This window comes from Falco punctatus (genome assembly GCF_963210335.1).
Source record: "Falco punctatus genome assembly, chromosome: 1".
NCBI classification, from domain to species: Eukaryota; Metazoa; Chordata; class Aves; order Falconiformes; family Falconidae; genus Falco; species Falco punctatus.
In genome coordinates this window covers 75,462,399-75,476,152 of record NC_137580.1, presented here as the reverse complement: position 1 = coordinate 75,476,152, position 13,754 = coordinate 75,462,399, and the positions used below count along the sequence as shown (strand labels likewise).

Below are 13,754 nucleotides of genomic sequence, written 5' to 3'. Positions count from 1 at the left end.
AAACTTTATTAAATCAAATTTGTGATAAGTCCAACCTCTTATTTTTTATTACCCCTCTCTAAATGTAACCAAGCAGAGCAGCATGAATTGTTTTATTTTAACGGCAGTGTAACGAACTTTAGCTATTGCCATCTCTCTGCCACTTGAACAAGCATATTTTACAGTTTCTCATTTATTTTCTCCTTTAATTGCTGCTATTAGACCTCCATCATTACAAGGACTATTACACTCTTTGAGCTATTGATGGTGACCTTTTCCTTGCAATAAATCTTCAGCTCAGCATATACAAGAAATTTAGATTATAAGCACGCACCACCCCGCATATTTATACAAGTTACAATCCATCTGTTGCCACACTGTGTGATTCACCAGTCTGATCAGACTTTTCTGAAAATGTGTGTAAAAAAAAAAGAGTATCTTGCTTTAGCTTTTCTTACTCTGAAAAGTCGTGATATTGACAAATTTCACTGCCACTCACTAGAAAAACTCAGTCCTATGAGAAACTATTCTCTCACCCTACCACTTTCATTATCGACACCCTACTCCTTGGAAATTTTTCACGTTCTTTTGTAAAGACCTTGTTAAAATATTACAGTAAGACGATGTTCATAGTCATGGTTCCTTTATGTCTAACTTGCATGTTAATTAGGCATTATAACTGTGTTGCTTTTAGAGTTAGACATACATCTTACTCCAGTTACAAAATCCCTGAAGGCAGGACTTGACCCCCTTACAGCCACCTATGTACAAACCACTTCAGTAGCAGCAGCAGAACATCAGCTTTGCTACCAGAAATACATTTTCTAGAAGGGAGGAATAAACTTGTAATTTCTGTGGTCATTTCTAAAAGAAAAACTGTTGATGGGTTCAGGTCTATCTCAGAGATTTCAGCTGGAAAACTCCCACTGAGTTCTTGCAGCAGCTTTCCAAGTTATGAACAGATACATAGCATAGGCAGTGACAGAAACAAATTCTCTGATGTTCCCCTCTGAGATTCCTCAGACACCCTGCCCCTCCTAGAGAGAGATCAAAGTGCTCTGGGTGCAAAGCACAGCAGCTCCACATTAAGTATTTGGAAAAAAATGTGCTTTTGTCTAAACAAGGCACCAGCATAACAGTATCTGACTCAGCCCAGCAGTGCTGAGGGCAAAGGTGCATTAGTACCACAAGTTTTACAGGGTATTAAGTTTGAAAATATTGATGAAGCCAATTTAAAGAAGGAAAACCAGTAGTTCTCAAAGTTAAAACATGACTTGGGAACAGGATCAAGTTGTTAGCCCTTCACTTCAAAATAGGACACCCGGCAGTATTTCACGCTTCTGCGCAATGTCCTACCAGCATGCCTGGCCCCTGGCTCACCCACCACAGCTCCACGCCACTCATTTCCACGCAGTCCCATGCTCACTTTTCTTTAGGTTCTTGCAGACCACTTTAAGCCAAGAATGTCTCCTTCCATGGCAATGCTCCAGAAAGCTAGTCTCAAACAGGTTAAACCACATCAAAGCCCTGTGTCACAACTATTACTCAGAACTAAAGTGACCTGAGGTCAATTTAACTCACTGTGAAAAAATTACTTGCATTTAATGTTTTAAATGAATTTACTCCAGGGTCCCTGTGAACAAGCTGTAACAGGCTAAATGCTGAGTGGGCTTATGAGACAGTGAATCTCCAGACTCTGCTGAGAGTGGTGCAGTAACACATCCAAACACGACTGCATCCAGCACGAGACAGGCATCACCACAAGGCTCTGTCACCCATGCACCACACCTGAGAAACCGGCTTCAAGAGGAAACGAGGACTGGGAGGACTTGGGATGTAGTCATCTGCCTGTAATGAGTTGGACTGAGATCACTGAGCTGATTTCCCCAGGCAACAACTGCTGACAGCTCCCTGTTAGCACCAAACCAGCGATTTCTCATGTGAAACTGTGTGTCTCATTATAAATTCCCCACGGTGTTTGACCCCACCCTGCCCAAGATGAAGAATGCACATTATCATTTCCTTAAGTAGCTTTGCAGAAGCAGTTTGCATGGAACGACAGCACTGTAATCCTAATTTACAAATCACTGAGGGCTATATGCTCTGTATTCTCTGATTGCTGCTTTTGCCATTTGTACAGCACCCTTTGTAAAGCAGCACCACAAAGTGACTTTACCGTTCTCCTAAGGGATCCTGCAAAAAATTAAGGGACTTGGGGGACAAGTAACACCGGGGTTTGGGTATTTTGTTTCTCCAGGCCTTGCAAAACATTTTCACTAGTACCTCAAATGCCCATGAGCTCCTCAACAAGCATGACTGAAGACTTTGAGAGCAGAGCTGCAGTAATCTGAAAAGGTTACAACTTCAGATGATCCACTCTGTCTCTCTAGACAGATGTTACTGTATCCATAACAGATGTGGCCCTATGGCCACAACTTGGCCCTTTACTTCAGCTGATGAAAGTGATTTGTCTTAACACACTGGATCACAAATTAGCGCAGCTGAAACCAGGCATATATCCAAGTCTGCAGACTCTGCTGCAAGATAGAAGCTTAGGTAGCTAAAGATACAGCAACACTAACTTGAGGCAGGTGTCCATCTCAGTGTGTGTGACTCATTTACATGCTCTGCATCATTTACAGATTTATGCCTCAACAGTTTGGACCAAATGTAAGGCCATATATCACTACTGAGATTTTACAGAAGTGTCTTAGCTTCTGAGGCACTGGAGAATCCCATTACCATCTAACTGCCTGCCTTTTAAAATCTGTTCCAGGTTATCTTCTGTAACATCAGATTTAAGAGCCTAAATTAACTTGGTAATTTATCTCTGCCTACATTACTTGCAGTAGATGCAAAATGGAGGTAATTCAGGTAACACAAAGCAGTTAAGACTGATGCTGCCACAAAGACTTTACTGACTGGCTTCACTTGCATGCAAAATCTTTTGCTCCAGCAAAAGCTCAATTTTTCATCAGGAAATTGCAGTGATAGTAGGCATCTTTGACAGCATGACCTATGCGAAGAGGGACAAAGGGCAATCCATAGCCTAACACCCACTCACAAAGTACATCAATCTCATCTCCAAAACATTTCTAAACAGAGGCTCTTCAAAAATGCTTTGTATTGTATTTGAGCTGTATTGTTGATCGAAAACACAATTTTGTTTTGCACATATTAGGAAAAAGTTCTTCACTAAGAGGGTGGCCAAACACTGGTACAAGGTCCCTGGGGAAGTGGCTGTGGCCCCAAGGCTGTCAGTTTTCAAGAAGCGTTTTGACAACATTCTTAGATGTGTGGAGACAGGAGTTGGACTTTATGATCCTCATGGGTGCCCTCCAACTCAGAATATTCAATGATTCTATCATAGGTTTTCCTGTGAAACTGCTCCTCCACTTTAATTCTGGGTGTATGCTTTATTGCCAATCCTCAATCAAGATCAGAAGAAAGAACATGGTCAACCAAGAGCAGTAACTTACTTTCATGGAGTTATTCAACCAAAAAACAAACTGAAACACAAACAAACAAAAAAACCCACCCCAAAACAAAACAGAGCATTTCCTATTGAAATAATCACTACTTCATTGAAGAGATGAAATAGGAAATACCTGACAGATCATAAAACAGAAACTATCTCGACTAAAATTTTAAGGGGTGGGTGTTCACTAGTAGAACTGATGACTTGAGATGGAATTTGGCCAGGACACCCCTCCACTTATGAAGACGCCAATGCATCTTTAGTAATCTTCAGTTTATTTTATACATATGCCATTCAGTTGACTCCAGATGACAGACAAAGCTGAGTACACAACAGAAAAGAAACAGGAGAAGAAAACATAAAATATATCACAGAAAGGCTCGGCAATATAGTCCCTTATGCGCTTCCCAAACAGGAGGCAAGCACCCGTGAGTATTTAATATGATTATGGATGAGAGTATTTATGGCCTTCCTATATTATGCTTGATGCTTTAAACTTGCATCATAGGGTGTAGCATACTGGATTCTTATGAAAAACAACTCCTTTAATCTGCTGGCAAACAGGACGTAAAATCTATACAGACCCTGTAAGAAAGGTTATGTTGCATGCTCCAATTTGCAATAATGATTGTTAGAAAAACAATTTTCAGTATTCACTTTGACCCTGATCCTGGATGTATATTTTTTTTTAAGACTGGTGCAGGACTGGGACTGCACTGCCTGAATACAAACTTTAATTACATAAAGTTTCAAAAGCCAGTATTTCTCACTGAGGAGTTCTAGTTCAGCCCTTACGCTTTCACCTCAGCTTCATACACCCAATCTGTGTAGGCTCCAAGGCTGCTACAAACCAAGCTAAGCCATTCATGCAGAACTTCAGATCAGATTTTACTTCTTACAAATTCAGCAACACTGAAAATTTTTTTGCATCTCTGAAATACCTACAGCTACCCTACAGAAGATCTACATTTGCTCCATACCGAAAGATGATCTATCTTTCCTCCATAACAAATGCTTTCTTGTAGAACCCTTCAGAACAGAAGTTACGTAGTCATCATACAGAAATAACTGCCTCTAACTCTAGCATTTTAACTGGATGCCTGCATTTGCCAGCCACTTTTGGAGGGATGGAGCAAACCCTCACAACATGCTTAATCTCCATTGGAATGAAACGGTCAGGGTAGCAAAGGCTTGAATTATGCAGGCCGTACACACAGATCATTCTCAGAGAGAGGGGCAAAAAAGGGTGCAAATGGATCCCCTGCTTACTCTGCAACTGGTAGACCTCATGTCTCCTACCACCCCAACGGAAGGACAGGATGAGTGCTGCAGCCCCTCTGATACCCAGCTCCAAGAGAGCAGAGAGGAGGAGAGCAAACCCAGCTGGTCCTCTCCTTCCTCTTCAGCACAAGCTGTGAGAGCTGAGCAGAGGCACACAGCAGGCCACAGCTAAGGCTGCAGCTCCAAAGGCGCTGAAATTCAGGTCAATGGCCAATAGCTTCCTCCAAGAGTAACCACACTGCAAGTGTTAATACTCTACACAGATTAGCTCAGCGACAGAAAAGACAACTATTTATGTTCCTTCATGCTCACTGTTCCTCAAGGGCTGTATTTCTCTGTGTACTTGACCTTTGGTTTCCATCACAATAAATCTGAACGTTCCAAGTTGGAAGACAACAGTGCACTAAATCTCAAACCATCAAACTTTCCTTTCTTGAGCTGTTTGACCTTGCCCTTTACATTTTCCTGTACCCTACATCACACTTCATTACAAGGACTGGAAATAGCCATTTTCTCCCTTCTTCCATTCATTAGAAATACAGAAAGCACAAGATAATCTTTCATTAGAAAAGCACCAGTGCAGTTTATCAAACAGCAAGAAAAGAAACAGCAGACATAGTGGATAAGATAAAAGTAATAAGGGTTGAACGTTTAGGAGATGAGATAAATTACAGAGAACACGACATAGAAAAATAGAATGAGATGAACACAATCAAAATTAAATCTAAATGTCTGGAGAGTGGTCCAACAGTGAGATTTATTCAATTATTAAACAGCTTCAGTTATGATGTAGGAGATAATATGTTTAAATAGCTAAAATGTCACTAAAAGTATCTTGTAGAAAGTAATCCTTTGCTATCAGCAGATGGGCTTTATCTTCTCTGACACTGTGCATTAACTACACGGACTCTAACATTGATTTTAGACATGAGTATGAACTTCTGACAAAAAAAAAATAAATCTCTGATCTTCCTGCTTCAGCAGTGTAATTGCTGACAAGCCGGATGCTAAGCCTTCTTTCCTTGTCCCAGAGAAACATCGCATACACTGCTCTGAACAATGTAAAGTGAGAGGAGTGTTTGCTTCAACTACGTGCTGATATTAATTTCTACAGCTAGTCTCCCCAGGGGCTGCCTGTAGCCAGCAGCAAGACAGCCCTGGCCAGGCAGGCTTCAGACAGCCTTACTCCAGAGCTCTGAATTGTGTTCTGAGGATCTCTGACTGCTTAGCCAATCATCTGGCTAAGCCCAATGCTTAAAGTTCACTGCTGTTAAGTTCCTTCCTCCTCCTATCAAGTCTTTGTTGATAGAGATGGTCACGGTTCCAGCAATTTAAGACTGCATCCGTTAACACAGCAGAAAAGGGTATTTGAACTGTTGCTCACAATCTTTGTGTTTGGACCACAATCCTGAACTACCTTGAAAAGATCAAGATTTGATGAAACACATAGCTGAATTACCAGATGGTGAAACTTAAACAAAAATCTACATCCATAATTCTGCATATTAGGCTCTTCTAAAAAATGCATTAGCCATTTGTTAAGCGTCAAGCCTTGCTTTCACTGCCTCTTTTGCTACGTGAGCACTTATTTCAACATGTGTCACAACTGCAGGGCTGGCTGCATTCACATACAGCCACAAGAGCCCTTGTGTTTTCACCTCCAGTGAACTCTGCCTTTCTCAGTCTTCTGCAGTGGAATAACGTGATTCCGTCCCTCTTGCACACAAACCCTGTACCTTACAAAAATTACTACATCTTTTCTATGCCATGTTTGGAGCAGAGATCAGCTGAGGCAACAACTATGCAGCTTTTAAGAAGTATGTTTTGGCTTAATCTTAGGAACGCCAATTGCAATTCCAATCTGCAACACTCTGCATTCTATGCCAAAAAGTATGCAGAGCTAATTTTTAAACTTTCCTGAACAAAGAGATGAGTAAACTAAAAATTATTCTAATAGCCACTTGGGAGTTTGATTTATATAGAGATTCAGCCATTGGACTCAGATTCTTCTAATTTATTTTGTTTGCTCTTAACTCTACTAATACATTTAGACAGAAATTCCCAAACCACTCATACAAATGTAATCTTTAAAAATTGTTTTGCTTTTCCTCGTCAGAAATTTGCAGTATTGTGCTTCCACTAACTCTCACATTCAGGCATTTCTGCACGTACTACTGTCTTTTGAGTTTCTTTCTTTTTGAGAGGAACACATTTTTTTTTCCAAAGCGGCGTTATTTTTTTGTACTAACACAACAAATGCTTTAATTCTGACATATTCACCATTATTATCCATGAGCAACATCTTAAGATGAGGCAGCAATGTAGTCAGAAGGACAAGCTTTGGTTTAAATGTCTCATCTTGTGTTTTCTCTCCCTAATCAATGGAAAAAAATACACTTTAAAAAGAGAGCAGGTGGCATCTAGCCTAGGTATGTGGAACTGGCTCAATACATTACAAGGAGCCTAATTTCTGTTTTCTCTGTTTAAAGATGTCTACTTTCCACTGCCTACAGAGTAGGGAGATAGTCTCATTAGGCAATTAATCTAGTAAGTCTCATTAGGCGATTCAGTATTACTCCAGAGTAAAATTTTACATAGATCAATATAAATCTGACATTTGTTTCAAGGAATTCACTTGTCTCTTTTCGCTGATACCACACACCTTTCAAGACTGATGACTGAACTAAATTCCCTGCATGTCTCCTGTGCCTTAGATCTTGGATGCCAGCCAGTGGGAGTACCACAGACAAGAGCAGGGTGAAGGTGCTAACCATGCACTGCATCACAGCAGTGACTCAACAGAAACATTCTCACTCGGGATGCGTTCTCACACCTGGAAATAACTGTTCACGGTACTGCTGCAAGCTCCACAAGCATGTACATGTCTTCACCACAAGCACCAAAGAACTGGGCCCAATGAAAGAAACTAGTAAAACTAGTGAGTCCAGTAAGAAGTCTCAAGAGACTGGTGGAACTCCATAACCTCCAGAGCAGTTCCTGAATGTACTAGAAGGATAAAGAGCCCAGAATTGTTAGTATCTTGAGGACAGACACCAGATCAGAAGGCCAAATCTACAGAGAGTGTGCAGTATCCACCTCTAGAAATTACACAGCACCTGGGTGCTGCACAGGAGTCCTCCCCCAGATATCCTTTCTCAAAGCCTTCTACAGAGAAGCATCCATATTATCTGACAGCAAAGGAAGAAAGGTGTATGAGCGCACATCTCCTTGCACTTACACAGTCTGAAAGCCTTTCATTGTTACACTCCTGCTTTGCTGTCAATGCAGCAACAGGAAACTGACCAACTGTTGAGCAAAATAGCAAGAGGAGATGGGAGAGCAACTCAACTCCCATTCAGCTCAAACAAAAGCTTTAGCACTAAAATTTATCACAAAGCCCCAGTCGTTGCCTCTGTTTGATCACCCTGACAAATTAGGGTTCTGAGTTACATTTCTGGCCATCTGCTCCGTTACACTCTCCGTCAACATATGGAGAAAAGTGAAAACCCCAACTTACTGAAAGCAGTTTGGTCCAAATACAGTGGCAAGATTGCAAAGGTTCATCCTGTTCTCTACATGATGTTCAGCAACCTTTACCAGGAACTGGCACAGATACTTCAGCAGGCAGTAATGAGCATCAGGCAGTTCTTTAAGGAGTTCTTTCAAGTTACTTTCCTTCTGCTTGTCGTTTCTAGGATCTAGGAAAAACAAGAGAAGAAAAAACATATGTATATGGTTTTCTACATTGCTGCCAATCTACTTACATGGGTGAGCAAGCAGTGGGATCTAAAATTTAATATAATTTCTGTACAGAGACAGAATCCCTCAACCCACTCGGTTTTCCTCAGGAAATCTGCACCTTTCTCCTGAAGCTCATCTTGGCCACCACTGGCACTGCTTTATGCTCACCTTTAAGTGCTTAACTTTTCCTGAGCAGAATCAGCAGAGGTTATAGGTAACAGCATTAGAGCATGTTTATTCCCACTCTGTACACAGCTACAGATTTAACTCCAGCTCTATCAGGTCTCCTGCTTCCGTGCTTCTTCCGGATGTTAACGCTACTTCCCCAGCCCTCTCTCACAGTTTTAGTTTCCCCTCCCATGAAAGTCTTCAAAAATAGGAAAGCAAGAACAGTAGAACAAAGAGTGTCCTAAAATGCAGGTGTCCTCAGAATAACAGTACTCCAGTACCTTCTGTGGGTACATTTTATGAAATGCTCAGCTTTGTATCTTTTGTCAGAGTGACAACTCCTTTTAGGTGAGGAGTCTTGCCTATGGAAAAAAGGCTGTGCAGGGCAGCATCATACTCTGTAACAACTGGTCTGGTGTTAGAGAGCAAGCTTGTTACACTGTACAATCTTCTGGAATGCAAGTATGGATACAGGTTTCCCATACTGAACTGAGCAAAGTCAAAGCCTGACTAAAGTCAGTCTTCTTTCATGCAGGATTTTGCTGCTTTTTTTAAAGCAAAAATTGCATGAACTTCACAGATGCTGTGCTTACACAGACCCAGGCAGAGAACACAAGCCTGGTGTCACACACAGCTTCTAGTTAATGGCATTCTGCTTCTGAAATTGAACTAAAAACCTGCAAAATTCTTTGCTTCCCTCCTGCAGCCCAAAAATACTTTCTAAAAAGTAAATGGTACCCACCAAAATCTTGGGTTTGCATGTTAACAAAAGCAAAGTTTTGAAAATAATTCAGTATTTCCTTCCCTTTATGCCAAAACAGGATGCCTTAATGCTTGGAAATACTAATTTCTACTCTCCACCAAAATGGAATTTCTCTGAAATTCTCACATATGCAGAGTTCTTGGGTTTTTGTGCAACAGCATTTTCAGACAGAAGACCTCAAGCCCTAAAGCTTTTCCTGACCAATCTAATTATAAGCAGGATCCATTAACTGTTAATACCCAACTGAGGGCAGCTGTGCATTTCCAGTGCTTTTTTTTTTTTATTATTATTTATCAGCCTTATAGGTTGACAGTGTTAATGATGTAATACTGTTGATGGGTAACTGCTTTTTTCTTAGAGATGTACTGTAAGGTTTAAAAACCGTTCTAGTGGTTGGAAGAATATCTTTACGCCAGAAAGAAAAAGTGAGCTCACGCTAAATGCAAACCTTCTGTGTTCTCTGTAACAGATTGCCTTGTCCCAAAGCAGCTGCCTGCTTACCATGGGAATACAGACATCCTCTTCATGCTTAGGGTAACAAGGTATTTTTTCATTCAGAGCATGTAATGATCCTTAGCAAGGAGATTCACCCAGCATACAATCAAACCCAAACCTCGCTCAGTCTTCAAGACTCAATTTCAGTCAAGAAGATGAAGCCAGCTGATTCTGAAACAGTTCAGGAAGTAGCTGCTGCCTCTGCTGTATGCCCTGCTACCAGCATGCAAAGGAGAAGTGGTAGGAAAACATTCCATGCCTTGTGTTGCAGGAACAAAGAACATTTTATATTTCCCCAACATTTTTGTGAGGGTAAAAATAAACAAACAAATAAATAGGAGGGGAAAAAAAGGAGAGGGTGAGAAGGAGGATAAATAAGGAAGAAAAACTGAAAACCTTTGAACACAGAAGTTTCATCTTCATTTTTACTTTTCATTTCCCAGAAATATTCCAGGGCCAGACTGCACAGTATTCCAGGGTAGAGTGCTTCGAAAAGTAGTTTAGCTGTGTAAATTAGCAGTCTGTATAAAATATTTGAAACTGACTCCTGAAAACTCAACCATTAAGTTGCAATATGAATTCTGCTTTACAATCAGCCATTTTTGTGGCTAATAAACAGGATTTATGAGTTTGTTTGTTTTGGGAAACTTATGAGTTCTGTATGTACATACTTGCTACTTCGTACAGTTGAACCTGTGGGTTTTTATCTACTTCCAGGCTCAGGTTTCCTGCCTTACACGCCATGCATAATACAGTATATAGTGAAAGAAGCCTTTTTGGGTTTTATGTGCATGGAGAATTCATTTTTATGTATCTGTTTTGGTACAACAGACTTAAGATGAATTCTTTCATGACAGCAGGCCAAAGTTTAAAATGCCAGTCACATTAAAAGACCAAATGTTTCAGCCAACTGATCAATTATATCCTTTTCTTCTACAGCTAATAAATTAGCTCCTTCAGAAAAGCCGAATATCAAATATGCATGGAGCAGATAACCAAAAATCTTATTTGCTTATTTATTACAAGTATTTCTTTCAGAATTTGTTTAGAGTTATACAGAATAAAAACAATCTGACTTTGCTAATATGAATCAGCTTGGTAACAGTAAGCGATTAAATTTATTATTTTTATTTCTGCAGCAAAATTTCAGGATGCTTCTGAAGGCTGTGTTAAATGGCATAACGATAAAGAATTTAATTGTATTTGCACTGATCAAAGTGGACTGGACAGTCTCTGACTTGATTACTAATTGCCTTTTCAGGAAGCTTAAAGAAAATAACACACAACTAATTTCCACATTGCCAGAACATCAAAATTCACCTAACACACCTTCATTTAGATAAGAAAACAACTAGCACATAGTGTTTTCTACTATAAATTGCTTGCAGTTATGATAAGGAAAGCCAAAGCCATCTCCTAGAAAAAATGCACCTCTTCCACCACCATCACCCCACCACCTAATTAGGGAATGCCCTTGAGAACTAATTGCGTCTCTGAGACTCCCACTGGGGCTTTAGACTGACAGGTACCTTTCCATTCACTTTTTTTCAGTGAATTCAAGGCTTTTTCATCCCTTCCAAATTAGAAAGATGATAACCGCCACAAAACATTCTGAACACAGGTTTGCACTCCGACAACAAACAAAGCTACTGGCCTCGTGGCAGCAGTTGCGTTTGGTGGGTAGGATGTCCCTGTTCATTAACCATGATACATTACGTGGTGCAGATCAACATCAGAGATGCTTATCACTGGGCACAGCCAAACCTTTGTTCATTTCTGTACTTTCAAGAACTGAGACAGGTATCAGATCATAAAATCTTGAGAAATTACCCTAATTGAAGGACACAGAGACACTGAACAACATGCAGCAGCAAACCCCACTTACTGAGTCATGAAATTCCTTGTCCTTGTGAAATGGAAGAAAGAAAATATGGCTTTTGTCTCTCCTTTTCCAGTGAAAAACCAAGGGAAGGAACTCAAGCTTTTCTCCCAATACAATCCAAAACACAAAACTAACTTGCTAATTCTCCTGCTGCTGACATATTTTTCATGGATTTCAGCTTAATTTTTTAAAATCACGATTAAGATTTGTGGTGATCTGCTATCCCTGACCAAATTACTTCAAATAAAACAGCTTTTCAACTTACATGAGAGCAAAAAATAGCCTTGAATCATGACAACCAATTGCTCGGAGCATTCCTCCTCCTTTGGTTCACCTGCTAGACAATTTTTCAATTTGCTTCAAAATCAATCACTGGGGTTTACTCAGCTGGTACTGACCATCACAGAAACATTAGAGCACCAGAGCTGTTTATGCCACCATGCAGACAAGCATCAAGCGTACCAAAGCCCTAAGCTGGTGTACCTGCCTAATTCTGTGAAGTACAAGCTGTCCCATGGAAGTCAAGGCTACCAAATGCAGTCTTTCTTAGTTGATTAAAGAGGGTGGCATGAAGCTAAACATATGCTTCAGTCTCTGCAGCATCCTAAGATGAGAGAAACAAGCTTGTCAATAATGGAAACAGCAGAGTGCCAGATTTTCAAAGGCAATTCAAGAACCTATATTCAAGCCTTATTTCCACATATGCTCAGCTACAAACACACTCGGGATTTTCAAGCACAGCACATGAAGCTCTTTTGACAATTTTGCCCAATACAGCAAAGCGAAGGAGCAAGGAGTAAAAGAAGAATGAAGGCTAAGGGGAAGGTGGTCTCAAAGCAGTCAAAGGCATTCACTTTTTTATTTTGGGAGCCTACCAGAAGCCACGTGAAACAGATGGCACCCCAGAAGAGGTCTGCAAGAGAAGTCTAGCTAGATGAGCAGCCAGGAAGAGCTTGAAACCAGGGGTGAGATGGTGGTTTCTGGGCTGAGGAAGGGAACAAAACCAGCAGCCTCAGGCCACATACAGGTTCAGCAGCTGGAGGACACAGAACACAGTATGACGCAGGTAGAGGGCCAAGGAAGCCAGCAAGGGCAGTGTGGCACCTCAAACCTGAGCAAGGGACTCACTAGTGAGGGACAAGTCAAGGAGACAACTGAAAACAACAGGCAGTCTCTCTAAAAATGTTAATTAACTAGCAACAGAAGCCTCAACAGTGTAGGAGGCACAGACACATTTGCAAGGGTGTTTTCAGTCTCATTTAATTTCAGTATACACCCACAGATCACAACAAGGGGGACATATTTTCCAGCGGTTCATCCTATTTCTGAACATATTGAATTTCTTTGACATGCTACTGACATGATTTAATTGCCCAATTCATCCCTCATGCTACCCCTTTCCCCTGCAGAGCATGCTGCCTGAACATCACTGAAGGTATGGATGCCTGTAGACAGGTGTGTGTGCAATTACTTTGCTTGTATCTCAGATGGTCTGACCCCAAACAACTCCAGCCTGGAAGCACTGAAACTCTATCAGCATGGTGCTGTGCCCTAGCTAATTATCTTTGCTTTGAGATGAGGAGGAGAGCCTAGGGCTCAGTGTCATGCTACCACGTCTGCATAGCTTTCAAATGCCTTGCGTACTGCCAGCTTGGAGGGCAGACAGAAAAGCTTGCATCTGTCTGTAGCTATCAACATGCTCTAGGAAGTTCATCTTTGGCACACAGGCAGCAGGTTGTACATTGCACTACTGCTGCACCCACCGGGCTGTTGGAGGAATCAAAGCATTTCTTTCCACCTCCACAATCTACAGGCAGTGGGACTCCAGTCTCTTTCTGCCAAGAAGCAATTGCTTCAGACACTATCCTGCCACAGAGGAGAAAAAACAAAACAAAAGAAGAAAATCATGCCATGTTGCCGTCAGTAGCAGAAGTGCTGGAAGTCCTCATCATAAGAAGGCTGTCATT

The 13,754-nt window shown here is 41.0% G+C and overlaps 1 protein-coding gene across 5 annotated transcripts in view; it reads right to left on the bottom strand.

Moving 5' to 3' along the window:
• FAM13A (family with sequence similarity 13 member A) overlaps positions 1–13,754 on the bottom strand; it is a 141,970-nt gene that overhangs the window by 108,482 nt on the left and 19,734 nt on the right. For all 5 annotated transcript variants that reach the window (XM_080397311.1, XM_080397312.1, XM_080397313.1 and 2 more), the window contains one exon: positions 8,256–8,436. In XM_080397311.1, the coding sequence (XP_080253437.1) occupies positions 8,256–8,436 (181 nt within the window). The remainder of the gene's footprint in view (positions 1–8,255; positions 8,437–13,754) is intronic.